Raw genomic sequence first — 15,000 nt, 5'->3', positions numbered from 1 at the left:
TGTTATAACTATCCAATCACATTAATATGGTATATCATTTCCTGTTATAACTGGCCAATCACGTTAATACTGTATATCATTTCCTGTTATAACTGACCAATCACATTTAATTAATGGTCTCTCATTTCCTGTTATAACTGGCCAATCACATTAATACTGTCTCATTTCCTGTTATTCCCAATCACGTTAATACTGTCTCATTTCCTGTTTGTAACTGGCCAATCACTGGTTCCGATTTTATACAGACAGAAATAGCGTGAGTCTTAAATAATGGGCCCTTTCATGGTGCTCTCCTGGTCCAACTACGGCACTATAGAGGTGTCATTTCCGATTGAACAGATCCTTTAATATCCTGCCTTTTTATATAGACTATGGGGTGATGTCATCAACCTTCGACCTAAATAAAACAAGATGTGAACTAGTTCCAGACTCTCTCAATGCTTTGTTACTGCTTCAGGTATTAGTGTTCAACCTATAATTATATCGTATTTCCCTATGGGCTATGGGTTCCTTATTCCCTTGGTCTAGTGCAAGAGTAGTGCTTATTCCCTATACTATCAACCTATAATTATTCGTATTTCCCTATGGGCCTTGGTCAAGAGTAGTGCTATCTATACTATCAACCTATAATTATTCGTATTTCCCTATGGGCCTTGGTCAAGAGTATTGCTATATACTATATATACTATATATGGAAGAAAACCTGGTGGACTCTGCAAAAGACCTGAGACTGGGACGGAGATTTGTCTTCCAACAAGACAATGATCCAAAACATAAAGCAAAATCTACAATGGAATGGTTCAAAAATAAACATATCCAGGTGTTAGAATGGCCAAGTCAAAGTCCAGACCTGAATCCAATCGAGAATCTGTGGAAAGAACTGAAAACTGCTGTTCACAAATGCTCTCCATCCAACCTCACTGAGCTCGAGCTGTTTTGCAAGGAGGAATGGGGAAAAAAATTCAGTCTCTCGATGTGAAAAACTGATAGAGACATACCCCTAAGTCAACTTACAGCTGTAATCGCAGCAAAAGGTGGCGCTACAAAGTATTAACTTAAGGGGGCTGAATAATTTTGGGCCCAATTTTTCAGTTTTTGATTTGTTAAAAAAGTTTGAAATATCCAATAAATGTCGTATCCACTTCATGATTGTGTCCCACTTGTTGTTGATTCTTCACAAAAAAATACAGTTTTATATCTTTATGTTTGAAGCCTGAAATGTGGCAAAAGGTCGCAAAGTTCAAGGATTCCCGAATACTAGTGCACTAGGCACTGTTATATATTATATACAGAGTAGGGACTATGGGAGCCATTTGGGACGTCCCCAGACTAGACAGGGGTCATGAACCACGTATCTAAAGTCAGTTTGGGGGAGTTGTGGACATTAGTGGACATATGTTATGTCTCAAATAGTTCCTTATTCCCTACCTAGTGCACTATGGGCCCTAGTTCCTTATTCCCTATCTAGTGCACTATGGGCTGGCCCTATTCCCTAGTTCCTTATTCCCTATCTAGTGCACTACGTAGGGAATAGGGTGCTTTGTGATACGAATTCAGTCTGTCCACTAACCCACTAAACACACACACACACACATACAGACACACACACACACACACACATTGGAATGATAACACACACACACACAGACACACACACACACACACATTGGAATGATAACACACACGACAGTGGTCCCACTCTGCACACACACACATTGGAATGATAACACACACACACAGACACACGCACACATACAGACACACACACACATACAGACACACACACATACAGACACACACACACACACACACATTGGAATGATAACACACACACATAGACACACACACACACACACACACACACATTGGAATGATAACACACACACACACACACACACACATACAGACACACACACATACAGACACACACACACACACACACACATTGGAATGATAACACAGACACACACAGACACACATTGGAATGACAACACACACACACACAGACACACACAGACACACACACACACACATTGGAATGATAACACACACACACAGACACACACACACATACAGACACACACACATACAGACACACACACACACACACACACATTGGAATGATAACACAGACACACACAGACACACATTGGAATGACAACACACACACACACATTGGAATGATAACACACACACACACACACACATTGGAATGATAACACACACACACACACACACACACACATTGGAATGATAAGTCATGATTTAATACTTTTAATGTACAACCGTGAGTCATTATAAAACACTCCAAGTCACATAGCAACACGCCGATCACATAGCAACACATTTCAAACCCCTCATGTCATTCTCTCTCATCCGAGTATCATGTCAATAATCTAATTATTGTGTTGTGGAGTAAAAACTGGGACCGTTCTCTGGCTTCGTCTCAAAATGGCCCCCTATTCCCTATATAGTGGACTACTGGCCCCCTATTCCCTATATAGTGGACTCCTGGCCCCCTATTCCCTATATAGTGGACTCCTGGCCCCCTATTCCCTATATAGTGGACTATTGGCCCCCTATTCCCTATATTATACCCCCCTTTATCTTCCCAGGTAATTACCCCCCTTTATCTTCCCAGGTAATTACCCCCTTTGTCTTCCCAGGTAATTACCCCCTTTATCTTCCCAGGTAATTACCCCCCTTTATGTTCCCAGGTAATTACCCCCTTTATCTTCCCAGGTAATTACCCCCTTTATGTTCCAAGGTAATTACCCCCTTTGTCTTCCCAGGTAATTACCCCCTTTATCTTCCCAGGTAATTACCCCCTTTATCTTCCCAGGTAATTACCCCCTTTGTCTTCCCATGTAATTACCCCCTTTATCTTCCCAGGTAATTACCCCCTTTATGTTCCCAGGTAATTACCCCCCCCCCCCCCTTTATCTTCCCAGGCAATTACCCCCCTTTATCTTCCCAGGTAATTACCCCCTTTATCTTCCCAGGTAATTACCCCCCTTTGTCTTCCCATGTAATTACCCCCTTTATCTTCCCAGGTAATTACCCCCTTTGTCTTCCCAGGTAATTACCCCCCCCCTTTATCTTCCCAGGCAATTACCCCCTTTATCTTCCCAGGTAATTACCCCCCCTTTATCTTCCCAGGTAATTACCCCCCCCTTTATCTTCCCAGGTAATTACCCCCCCCCTTTGTCTTCCCAGGTAATTACCCCCTTTGTCTTCCCAGGTAATTACCCCCTTTGTCTTCCCAGGTAATTACCCCCCCCTTTGTCTTCCCAGGTAATTACCCCCCCTTGTCTTCCCAGGTAATTACCCCCTTTATCTTCCCAGATAATTACCCCCTTTATCTTCCCAGGTAATTACCCCCTTTATCTTCCCAGGTATTTACCCCCCTTGTCTTCCCAGGTAATTACCCCCCTTTATCTTCCCAGGTAATTACCCCCTTTGTCTTCCCAGGTAATTACCCCCTTTATCTTCCCAGGTAATTACCCCCCCCCTTTATCTTCCCAGGCAATTACCCCCTTTATCTTCCCAGGTATTTACCCCCCTTTGTCTTCCCAGGTAATTACCCCCCTTTATCTTCCCAGGTAATTACCCCCCCCCCCCTTGTCTTCCCAGGTAATTACCCCCCCCTTGTCTTCCCAGGTAATTACCCCCTTTATCTTCCCAGGTAATTACCCCCTTTATCTTCCCAGGTAATTACCCCCCTTTATCTTCCCAGGTAATTACCCCCTTTATCTTCCCAGGTAATTACCCCCCTTTATCTTCCCAGGTAATTACCCCCTTTATCTTCCCAGGTATTTACCCCCCTTTATCTTCCCAGGTAATTACCCCCTTTGTCTTCCCAGGTAATTACCCCCTTTGTCTTCCCAGGTAATTACCCCCTTTATCTTCCCAGATAATTACCCCCTTTATCTTCCCAGGTATTTACCCCCCTTGTCTTCTCAGGTAATTACCCCCTTTGTCTTCCCAGGTAATTACCCCCCCCTTTATCTTCCCAGGTAATTACCCCCCCCCCCCTTTATCTTCCCAGGTAATTACCCCCTTTATCTTCCCAGATAATTACCCCTTTATCTTCCCAGGTAATTACCCCCTTTATGTTCCCATGTAATTACCCCCTTTATCTTCCCAGGTAATTACCCCCCCCCTTTATCTTCCCAGGTAATTACCCCCTTTATGTTCCAAGGTAATACCCCCCCCCCTTGTCTTCCCAGGTAATTACCCCCTTTGTCTTCCCAGGTAATTACCCCCTTTGTCTTCCCAGGTAATTACCCCCTTTGTCTTCCCAGGTAATTACCCCCTTTGTCTTCCCAGGTATTTACCCCCTTTGTCTTCCCAGGTAATTACCCCCTTTATCTTCCCAGGTAATTACCCCCCTTTGTCTTCCCAGGTAATTACCCCCTTTGTCTTCCCAGGTAATTACCCCCTTTGTCTTCCCAGGTATTTACCCCCCACTACATCACTGGTTATAATGTACAGAACGAGACATGAACAGAGTCCTGTAGTAGCTCATATTCTGGATTGGAGAACTTTATATTGTAGATAGTGTAGTATATTATACTGTAATACAGTGTAGTATATTATACTGTAATACAGTGTATCTGGAGTAGCTTTCTGGAGGGAGACAGGAAGGAGGAGACTTCAGGTAAAGGGGAGTCCAGGTGATCAGGCTATTCTGACGCTGCCTTCCTCTTCTCTAACAGATTCTTCAGGAAGAACTCACCTGAGAGAGAGAGAGAGGAGTGGAGAGGGGTGGAGAATGAGAGGAGAGAGGGGTGGAGAATGAGAGGAGAGGGGTGGAGATGAGAGGAGAATGGGAGAGAGAGGAGAGGAGAGGGGTGGAGAATGAGAGAATGAGAGGAGTGGAGAGGAGAATGAGAGGAGAGGGGTGGAGAATGAGAGGGAGTGGAGAATGAGAGGAGAGGGGTGGAGAATGAGAGAGGAGAATGAGAGAAAGGAGAGGAGTGGAGAGGGGTGGAGAATGAGAGGAGAGAGGGGTGGAGAGGAGTGGAGAGGGGTGGAGAATGAGAGGAGGAGAGAGAGGAGAATGGAGAGGGGTGGAGAATGAGAGGAGAGGGGTGGAGAATGAGAGGAGAGGGGGGAAAGAGGGAGAGGGGAGGAGAATGAGAGGAGTGGAGAGGGGTGGAGAATGAGAGGAGGGGGGAGAATGAGAGGGGGAGTGGAGAGGAGTGGAATGAGAGGAGTGGAGAATGAGAGGAGAATGAGAGGAGAGAGGGGGTGGAGAATGAGAGGAGAGGGGTGGGGGGAGGAGAGGGGGGTCAAAGGGGGAATGAGAGGAGAATGAGGGGGTCATGGAGAATGAGAGGAGAATGAGAGGAGATGGGGGGTCATAAAGGGGGAATGAGAGGAGAATGAGAGGAGAGGAGAATGAGAGTGAGAATGGAGAGGAATGGTGATTGTTTTTACTTCAGTGGACTGAGTTCATATTTATAAGTGAATGAATCAACTCTTATTTGTAGTATCCATATTTATGTCTCCGTGTGTGTGTGTGTGTGTGTGTGTGTGTGTGTGTGTGTGTGTGTGTGTGTGTGTGTGTGTGTGTGTCTCTGTGTGTGTGTGTGTCTCACCTGCTTTGTATGAGGAGCGCACTAAGGGTCCGCTGGCCGTGTAGACGAATCCCATCTCCTTCCCCACCTCCTCCCAGTGGACAAACCTCTCTGGAGTCACATACTCCTCCACCTGCGCACGCACACACACACACACACACACACACAGAGACACACGGTTATTCTGAACTGAAATCCTGCTACCTGGGTGGTTAGCTGTGTGTGTGTGTGTGTGTGTGTGTGTGTGTGTGTGTGTGTGTGTGTGTCTCTGTGTGTGTGTGTGTTTGTGCTGTACCTTGAGGTGGCGTTTGGTGGGCTGCATGTACTGTCCCAGTGTTAGACAATCCACTCCTGCCTCTCTCAGCTCTGTCAACAACAACAACAACAACAACAACACCGCTACTGGTTACAAATATATAATATCTGTTCATCTCTCCCAGACGTGTGTGTGTGTGTGTGTGTGTGTGTGTGTGTGTGTGTGTGTGTGTGTGTGTGTACCGGTCAGTGTGTTATAAATCTGCAGGTCTGTCTCTCCCGACGTGTGTGTGTGTGTGTGTGTGTGTGTGTGTGTGTGTGTCAGTCAGTGTGTTATAATCTGCAGGTCTGTCTCTCCCAGACGTGTGTGTGTGTGTGTGTGTGTGTGTGTGTGTGTGTGTGTGTACCGGTCAGTGTGTTATAAATCTGCAGGTCCGTCTCTCCCAGACGTGTGTGTGTGTGCGTGTGTGTGTGTACCGGTCAGTGTGTTATAAATCTGCAGGTCCGTCTCTCCCAGACGTGTGTGTGTGTGTGTGTGTGTGTGCGTGTGTGTGTGTGTGTACCGGTCAGTGTGTTATAAATCTGCCGGTCCGTCTCTCCCAGACCCAACATGATGGAGGTCTTGGTGAGAATGTCTGGTTTGACGGCCTTGGCGTGACGCAGGACATTCAGGGATTGGTCGATGTTCGCCCGCGGATCACGGACGTGTCTGTGGGTTCAAGAGAAAATATAAATGATTTCTTTTCCAGCCGTCAGTCAGTTACGGACAATATATTCAGACTCGACAGGTCCTCTGGTGCCGATCTGTATTCAGGTGAACTGCAAAAACCCTTGAATCCCAAATGGTGCCCTATTCCCTATGACGTGCACTTCATTTGAACTGCTCCCTATTCCCTATGACGTGCACTTCATTTGAACTGCTCCCTATTCCCTATGACGTGCACTTCATTTGAACTGCCCTATCCCTATGACGTGCACCCTATCCCTATGACGTGCACCCTATTCCCTATGACGTGCACTTCATTTGAACTGCTCCCTATTCCCTATGAAGTGCACTCTATTCCCTATGAAGTGCACCCTATTCCCTATGAAGTGCACCCTATTCCCTATGAAGTGCACCCTATTCCCTATGACGTGCACTTCATTTGAACTGCACCCTATTCCCTATGAAGTGCACCCTATTCCCTATGAAGTGCACCCTATTCCCTATGACGTGCACCCTATTCCCTATGACGTGCACTTCATTTGACATGCACCCTATTCCCTATGAACTGCTCCCTATTCCCTATGAAGTGCACCCTATTCCCTATGACGTGCACTCATTTGAACTTCTCCCTATTCCCTATGGCACCCTATTCCCTATGACGTGCACTTCATTTGAACTGCTCCCTATTCCCTATGAAGTGCACCCTATTCCCTATGAAGTGCACCCTATTCCCTATGACGTGCACTTCATTTGAACTGCTCCCTATTCCCTATGAAGTGCACCCTATTCCCTATGAAGTGCACCCTATTCTCTAAGGAAGTGCACCCTATTCCCTATGAAGTGCACCCTATTCCCTATGAAGTGCACCCTATTCCCTATGAAGTGCACCCTATTCCCTATGAACTGCACTAAGATGGACCAGAGTCCATTATATGAAGGTTATTGTCTTGGATAGAGGTGGTACAACCGTCAAGTTTCTATTTAAAAAAAAATTGGGGGCGTTTTGCTGCCACCTGCTGGTCAGAGTTGGTTACAGCCTCTTAACAAAGACAGTTCATTCACACCAAGTTGACCGTCTCCTTCCCCCTTCCTGGTGGACAGGAAGTGTACTGCACCATGGGGGGGGGGGGGACAAATAATGTTCACTGGGGAATCCATGAAGAAAAATAGAAGTAGCCTGGAATCCAGAACCTGTTGTGTTAACATTCCACTCCTTGTACTCGGTGTCATGACGAGCAGTGGGATGATGGGAGAAACAGACTGGAACCCAGGCTACAGCTGAAGGTGGAACCCAGGCTGGAGCAGCTGAAGACTGGAACCCAGGCTACAGCTGAAGGTGGAACCCAGGCTCACAGTGGAGCAGGTCAGGGAGAAACAGGAACCCAGGCTACAGCTGAAGGGGTTTCCTTTGGGTTCACAGTGGAGCAGGTCAGGGAGAAACAGACTGGAACCCAGGCTACAGCTGGAGGTGTTTCCTTTGGGTTCACAGTGGAGCAGGTCAGGGAGAAACAGACTGGAACCCAGGCTACAGCTGGAGGGGTTTCCTTTGGGTTCACAGTGGAGCAGGTCAGGGAGAAACAGACTGGAACCCAGGCTAGAGCTGAAGGTGTTTCCTTTGGGTTCACAGTGGAGCAGGTCAGGGAGAAACAGACTGGAACCCAGGCTACAGCTGAAGGTGTTTCCTTTCATTGGGTTCACAGTGGAGCAGGTCAGGGAGAAACAGACTGGAACCCAGGCTAGAGCTGAAGGTGTTTCCTTTGGGTTCACAGTGGAGCAGGTCAGGGAGAAACAGACTGGAACCCAGGCTAGAGCTGAAGGTGTTTCCTTTCATTGGGTTCACAGTGGAGCAGGTCAGGGAGAAACAGACTGGAACCCAGGCTAGAGCTGAAGGTGTTTCCTTTCATTGGGTTCACAGTGGAGCAGGTCAGGGAGAAACAGACTGGAACCCAGGCTAGAGCTGAAGGTGTTTCCTTTGGGTTCACAGTGGAGCAGGTCAGGGAGAAACAGACTGGAACCCAGGAACCCAGTGGGCAGGTCAGGGAGAAACAGCTGGAACCCAGGAAGAGGGTTTCCTTCAGAGAGATAAGCTGCTGAGAAATAGCCTGATGGACCAGACAGACAGGTCCTTTGGGTTCACAGTGGAGCAGACAGACAGACAGACAGACAGACAGACAGACAGGTAGAGTTATTCTGAGACCAGACAGACAGGTAGACAGACAGACAGGTAGAGTTATTCTGAGACCAGACAGACAGGTAGACAGACAGACAGGTATAGTTATTCTGAGACCAGACAGACAGGTAGGCAGACAGACAGGTATAGTTATTCTGAGACCAGACAGACAGGTAGGCAGACAGACAGGTATAGTTATTCTGAGACCAGACAGACAGGTAGGCAGACAGACAGGTATAGTTATTCTGAGACCAGACAGACAGGTAGACAGACAGACAGGACAGACAGGTATAGTTATTCTGAGACCAGACAGACAGGTAGACAGACAGACAGGTAGACAGACAGACAGGTAGAGTTATTCTGAGACCAGACAGACAGGTATAGTTATGCTGAGACCAGACAGACAGGTAGACAGGTAGACAGACAGCAGACAGACAGGTAGAGTTATTCTGAGACCAGACAGACAGGTAGACAGACAGGGCAGACAGACAGGTAGAGTTATTCTGAGACCAGACAGACAGGTAGACAGACAGACAGGTAGAGTTATTCTGAGACCAGACAGACAGGTAGACAGACAGACAGACAGGTAGAGTTATTCTGAGACCAGACAGACAGGTAGACAGACAGACAGGTAGGTAGAGTTATGCTGAGACCAGACAGAGGTAGGTAGACAGACAGACAGGTAGACAGACAGACAGGTAGAGTTATTCTGAGACCAGACAGACAGGTAGACAGACAGACAGGTAGAGTTATTCTGAGACCAGACAGACAGGTATAGTTATGCTGAGACCAGACAGACAGGTAGACAGACAGACAGGTAGAGTTATTCTGAGACCAGACAGACAGGTAGACAGACAGACAGGTAGAGTTATTCTGAGACCAGACAGACAGGTAGACAGACAGACAGGTAGAGGTATATTGACCAGGGTCCTGACAGTGTAGCCATGCTTCACAGTCTGCGTCCCTAAACGACCCCCTTGTTCCCTATGGGCCCTGAGTCAAACGTAGTCCGCTGCATAGGGAATAGGGTCACGTTAAGGGTCAGGGCCCGTACCTCTGCAGCTCGCGGACGGTCTCCACATTGTGGGCGTAAACGTCCAGCCCTGATTGGGCGATCTTCTCCACCGCTGCCAGATCACCTCGGAAATCAGGGGTCAGGCATTCCACCATGATCTGGGAGTTCCTGGATGAAACAACAACATTTAGTCAGAAGACAAAGTGGTTTAATAAGTCAGTCATATACAGACGGATGAATGAATGAATGATGGATGATGGATGATGGATGGCTGAATGGATGAATTAATAGCTGAAAGGATGGATGATGAATGAATTAATAGCTGAAAGGATGGATGATGAATGAATGATGGATTAATTAATTAATAGCTGAAAGGATGGATTAATTAATTAATAGCTGAAAGGATGGATGGATGGATGAATTAATGGCTGAAAGGATGAATGATGGATGGATGAATTAATAGCTGAAAGGATGGATGATGGATGGATGAATGAATTAATGGCTGAAAGGATGAATGATGGATGGATGGATGAATTAATGGCTGAAAGGATGAATGATGGATGGATGAATTAATAGCTGAAAGGATGGATGATGGATGGATGAATGAATTAATGGCTGAAAGGATGAATGATGGATGGATGGATGAATTAATGGCTGAAAGGATGAAAGATGGATGGATGGATGAATGAATGGCTGAAAGGATGAATGATGGATGGATGGATGAATGAATTAATGGCTGAAAGGATGAATGATGGATGGATGAATTAATAGCTGAAAGGATGAATGATGGATGGATGAATTAATAGCTGAAAGGATGGATGATGGATGGATGAATGAATTAATGGCTGAAAGGATGAATGATGGATGGATGAATTAATAGCTGAAAGGATGGATGATGGATGGATGAATGGATTAATGGCTGAAAGGATGAATGATGGATGGATGAATTAATAGCTGAAAGGATGGATGATGGATGGATGAATGAATTAATGGCTGAAAGGATGAATGATGGATGGATGAATTAATAGCTGAAAGGATGGATTAATTAATTAATAGCTGAAAGGATGGATGAATGAATTAATGGCTGAAAGGATGAATGATGGATGGATGAATTAATAGCTGAAAGGATGGATGGATGAATTAATGGCTGAAAGGATGGATGATGGATGGATGAATTAATGGCTGAAAGGATGGATGAATTAATGGCTGAAAGGATGGATGATGGATGGATGAATTAATGGCTGAAAGGATGGATGGTTGAATTAATGGCTGAAAGGATGGATGAATGGATGGATGAATTAATGGCTGAAAGGATGGATGGATGAATTAATGGCTGAAAGGATGGATGATGGATGGATGAATTAATGGCTGAAAGGATGGATGGATGAATTAATGGCTGAAAGGATGGATGAATGGATGGATGAATTAATGGCTGAAAGGATGAATGATGGATGAATGAATTAATGGCTGAAAGGATGAATGATGGATGGATGAATTAATAGCTGAAAGGATGAATGATGGATGGATGAATTAATAGCTGAAAGGATGAATGATGGATGGATGAATTAATGGCTGAAAGGATGGATGGATGAATTAATGGCTGAAAGGATGGATGAATTAATGGCTGAAAGGATGAATGATGGATGGATGGATGAATTAATGGCTGAAAGGATGAATGATGGATGAATGAATTAATGGCTGAAAGGATGAATGATGGATGGATGAATTAATAGCTGAAAGGATGAATGATGGATGGATGGATGAATTAATGGCTGAAAGGATGGATGGATGAATTAATGGCTGAAAGGATGGATGGATGGATGAATTAATGGCTGAAAGGATGAATGAATTAATGGCTGAAAGGATGGATGAATTAATGGCTGAAAGGATGAATGATGGATGGATGGATGAATTAATGGCTGAAAGGATGAATGAATGAATTAATGGCTGAAAGGATGAATGATGGATGGATGAATTAATAGCTGAAAGGATGAATGATGGATGGATGGATGAATTAATGGCTGAAAGGATAGATGGATGGATGAATTAATGGCTGAAAGGATGGATGAATTAATGGCTGAAAGGATGGATGGATGAATTAATGGCTGAAAGGATGGATGAATGGATGGATTAATGGCTGAAAGGATGAATGATGGATGGATGAATGAATTAATGGCTGAAAGGATGGATGATGGATGGATGGATGAATTAATGGCTGAAAGGATGAATGATGGATGGATGAATGGCTGAAAGGATGTATGGATGGATGGATGAATTAATGGCTGAAAGGATGAATGATGGATGGATGAATTAATAGCTGAAAGGATGGATGATGGATGGATGAATGGATTAATGGCTGAAAGGATGAATGATGGATGGATGAATTAATAGCTGAAAGGATGGATTAATGAATTAATGGCTGAATGATGGATGGATTAATAAATTAATGGCTGAAAGGCTGGATGGATGAATGAATTAATGGCTGAAAGGATGGATGAATTAATGGCTGAAAGGATGGATGATGGATGGATGGATGAATTAATGGCTGAAAGGATGAATGATGGATGAATGAATTAATGGCTGAAAGGATGAATGATGGATGGATGAATTAATAGCTGAAAGGATGAATGATGGATGGATGGATGAATTAATGAATGATGGATGAATGAATGGATGGATGGAATGAATTAATGGCTGAAAGGATGAATGATGGATGGATGAATTAATGGCTGAAAGGATGAATGATGGATGGATGGATGAATTAATGGCTGAAAGGATGGAATGATGGATGGATGAATTAATAGCTGAAAGGATGAATGATGGATGGATGGATGAATGAATTAATGGCTGAAAGGATGAATGATGGATGGATGAATTAATGGAAAGGATGGATTAATTAATGGCTGAAAGGCTGGATGGATGAATTAATGGCTGAAAGGATGAATGATGGATGGATGAATTAATGGCTGAAAGGATGGATGATGGATGGATGAATTAATGGCTGAAAGGATGAATGATGGATGGATGAATTAATAGCTGAAAGGATGGGATGGATAATGAATTAATGGCTGAAAGGATGGATGGATGGATGATTAATGAAGGATGAATTAATGGCTGAAAGGATGAATGATGGATGGATGAATTAATGGCTGAAAGGATGGATGATGGATGGATGAATTAATGGCTGAAAGGATGAATGATGGATGGATGAATTAATAGCTGAAAGGATGGATGATGGATGGATGAATTAATGGCTGAAAGGATGAAAGGATGAAAGGATGAATGATGGATGGATGAATTAATTAATGGATGAAAGGATGGATTAATTAATGGCTGAATGGATGAATGATGGATGGGAATGAATTAATGGCTGAAAGATGGATGATGGATGGATGAATTAATGGCTGAAAGGATGGATGATGGATGGATGGATGAATTAATTAATAGCTGAAAGGATGGATGGGAATTAATAATGGATGGATGATGGATGAATTAATGGCTGAAAGGATGAATGATGGATGGATGAATTAATGGCTGAAAGGATGGATGATGGATGGATGAATTAATTAATAGCTGAAAGGATGATGATGGATGGATGAATTAATGGCTGAAAGGATGGATGATGGATGGATGAATGGAATGAAAGGATGAATGATGGATGGATGAATTAATAGCTGAAAGGATGGATTAATTAATTAATGGCTGAATGATGGATGGATGGATGAATTAATGGCTGAAAGGATGAATGATGGATGGATGAATTAATGGCTGAAAGGATGAATGATGGATGAATGAATTAATGGCTGAAAGGATGAATGATGGATGGATGAATTAATGGCTGAAAGGATGAATGATGGATGGATTAATTAATGGCTGAAAGGATGAATGATGGATGAATTAATTAATGGCTGAAAGGATGAATGATGGATGAATGAATTAATGGCTGAAAGGATGGATGATGGATGGATGAATGAATTAATGGCTGAAAGGATGAATGATGGATGGATGAATTAATGGCTGAAAGGATGGATGATGGATGGATGAATGAATTAATGGCTGAAAGGGATGATGGATGGATGAATTAATAGCTGAAAGGATGATGATGGATGGATGATGAATTAATGGCTGAAAAGGATGAATGATGGATGGATGAATTAAAGCTGAAAGGATGGATGATGGATGGATGAATGAATTAATGGCTGAAAGGATGAATGATGGATGGATGGATGAATTAATGGCTGAATGATGGATGGATGGATGAATTAATGAAAGGATGAATGATGGATGGATGAATTAATGGCTGAAAGGATGGATGAATTAATGGCTGATGGATGGATGGATGAATTAATGGCTGAAAGGATGGATGGATGGATGAATTAATGGCTGAATGGATGGATGGATGAATGAATTAATGGCTGAAGGATGGATGATGGATGAGTACCTCTCCTTCAGGTTGGAGACGGTCTTGGCGAAATGCTCCGCCCCTCCGTCAGCGATATCTGTCAAACACAACGACCCATTAACCAATCAGTTGACAGGCAGGTCATTAAGGTCACTGACGTCAGTCAGCACCAGTCAGACAAGATTCACATCCTGGTTCGATTCCAGGCTGTATCACAGTGGTCTAAGGCACTGCGTCTCAGTGCTAGAGGCATCACTACAGACCCTGGTTCGATTCCAGGCTGTATCACAGCGGTCTAAGGCACTGCATCTCAGTGCTAGAGGCATCACTACAGACCCTGGTTCAATTCCAGGCTGTATCACAGCGGTCTAAGGCACTGCATCTCAGTGCTAGAGGCATCACTACAGACCCTGGTTCGATTCCAGGCTGTATCACAGCGGTCTAAGGCACTGCGTCTCGGTGCTAGAGGCATCACTACAGACCCTGGTTCGATTCCAGGCTGTATCACAGCGGTCTAAGGCACTGCGTCTCAGTGCTAGAGGCGTCACTACAGACCCTGGTTCGATTCCAGGCTGTATCACAGCGGTCTAAGGCACTGCGTCTCGGTGCTAGAGGCATCACTACAGACCCTGGTTCGATTCCAGGCTGTATCACAGTGGTCTAAGGCACTGCATCTCAGTGCTAGAGGCATCACTACAGACCCTGGTTCGATTCCAGGCTGTATCACAGCGGTCTAAGGCACTGCGTCTCAGTGCTAGAGGCGTCACTACAGACCCTGGTTCGATTCCAGGCTGTATCACAGCGGTCTAAGGCACTGCATCTCAGTGCTAGAGGCATCACTACAGACCCTGGTTCGAATACAGGCCGTAG

At 44.6% G+C, this 15,000-nt stretch overlaps 2 protein-coding genes across 2 annotated transcripts in view; one reads left to right on the top strand and one right to left on the bottom strand.

Annotated features, from left to right (window-relative positions):
* Nucleotides 1–15,000, top strand: part of ugdh (UDP-glucose 6-dehydrogenase) — a 51,867-nt gene that overhangs the window by 26,392 nt on the left and 10,475 nt on the right. The gene's annotated exons all lie outside the window — the stretch shown is intronic.
* On the bottom strand, nucleotides 4,390–14,248 carry LOC135533626 (lipoyl synthase, mitochondrial-like). Its single transcript, XM_064960915.1, has 6 exons — nucleotides 14,170–14,248; nucleotides 9,768–9,896; nucleotides 6,401–6,546; nucleotides 5,878–5,948; nucleotides 5,604–5,715; nucleotides 4,390–4,738 (listed from the first exon to the last, which is right to left on the bottom strand). The coding sequence occupies exons 2-6, from the start codon at nucleotides 9,881–9,883 to the stop codon at nucleotides 4,686–4,688; spliced, it is 498 nt and encodes a 165-aa protein (XP_064816987.1). The 5' UTR covers nucleotides 9,884–9,896; nucleotides 14,170–14,248; the 3' UTR covers nucleotides 4,390–4,685.

Source organism: Oncorhynchus masou, unplaced genomic scaffold (assembly GCF_036934945.1).
Source record: "Oncorhynchus masou masou isolate Uvic2021 unplaced genomic scaffold, UVic_Omas_1.1 unplaced_scaffold_2530, whole genome shotgun sequence".
NCBI lineage: Eukaryota > Metazoa > Chordata > Actinopteri > Salmoniformes > Salmonidae > Oncorhynchus > Oncorhynchus masou.
Note: the sequence above shows the minus strand (reverse complement) of the source record. Positions and strands in the feature narration are given on the sequence as shown.

Bases quoted from the DNA above. Each gene is read 5' to 3' on its own strand.
- LOC135533626 (XM_064960915.1), bottom strand. From the start codon at position 9,883: ATGGTGGAATGCCTGACCCCTGATTTCCGAGGTGATCTGGCAGCGGTG. The intron at 5,949-6,400 runs GTACACACACAC...TGTTGTTGACAG, and splicing joins GATTTATAACACACTGACCG to AGCTGAGAGAGGCAGGAGTG. The intron at 5,716-5,877 runs GTACAGCACAAA...GTGCGTGCGCAG, and splicing joins CCACCAAACGCCACCTCAAG to GTGGAGGAGTATGTGACTCC.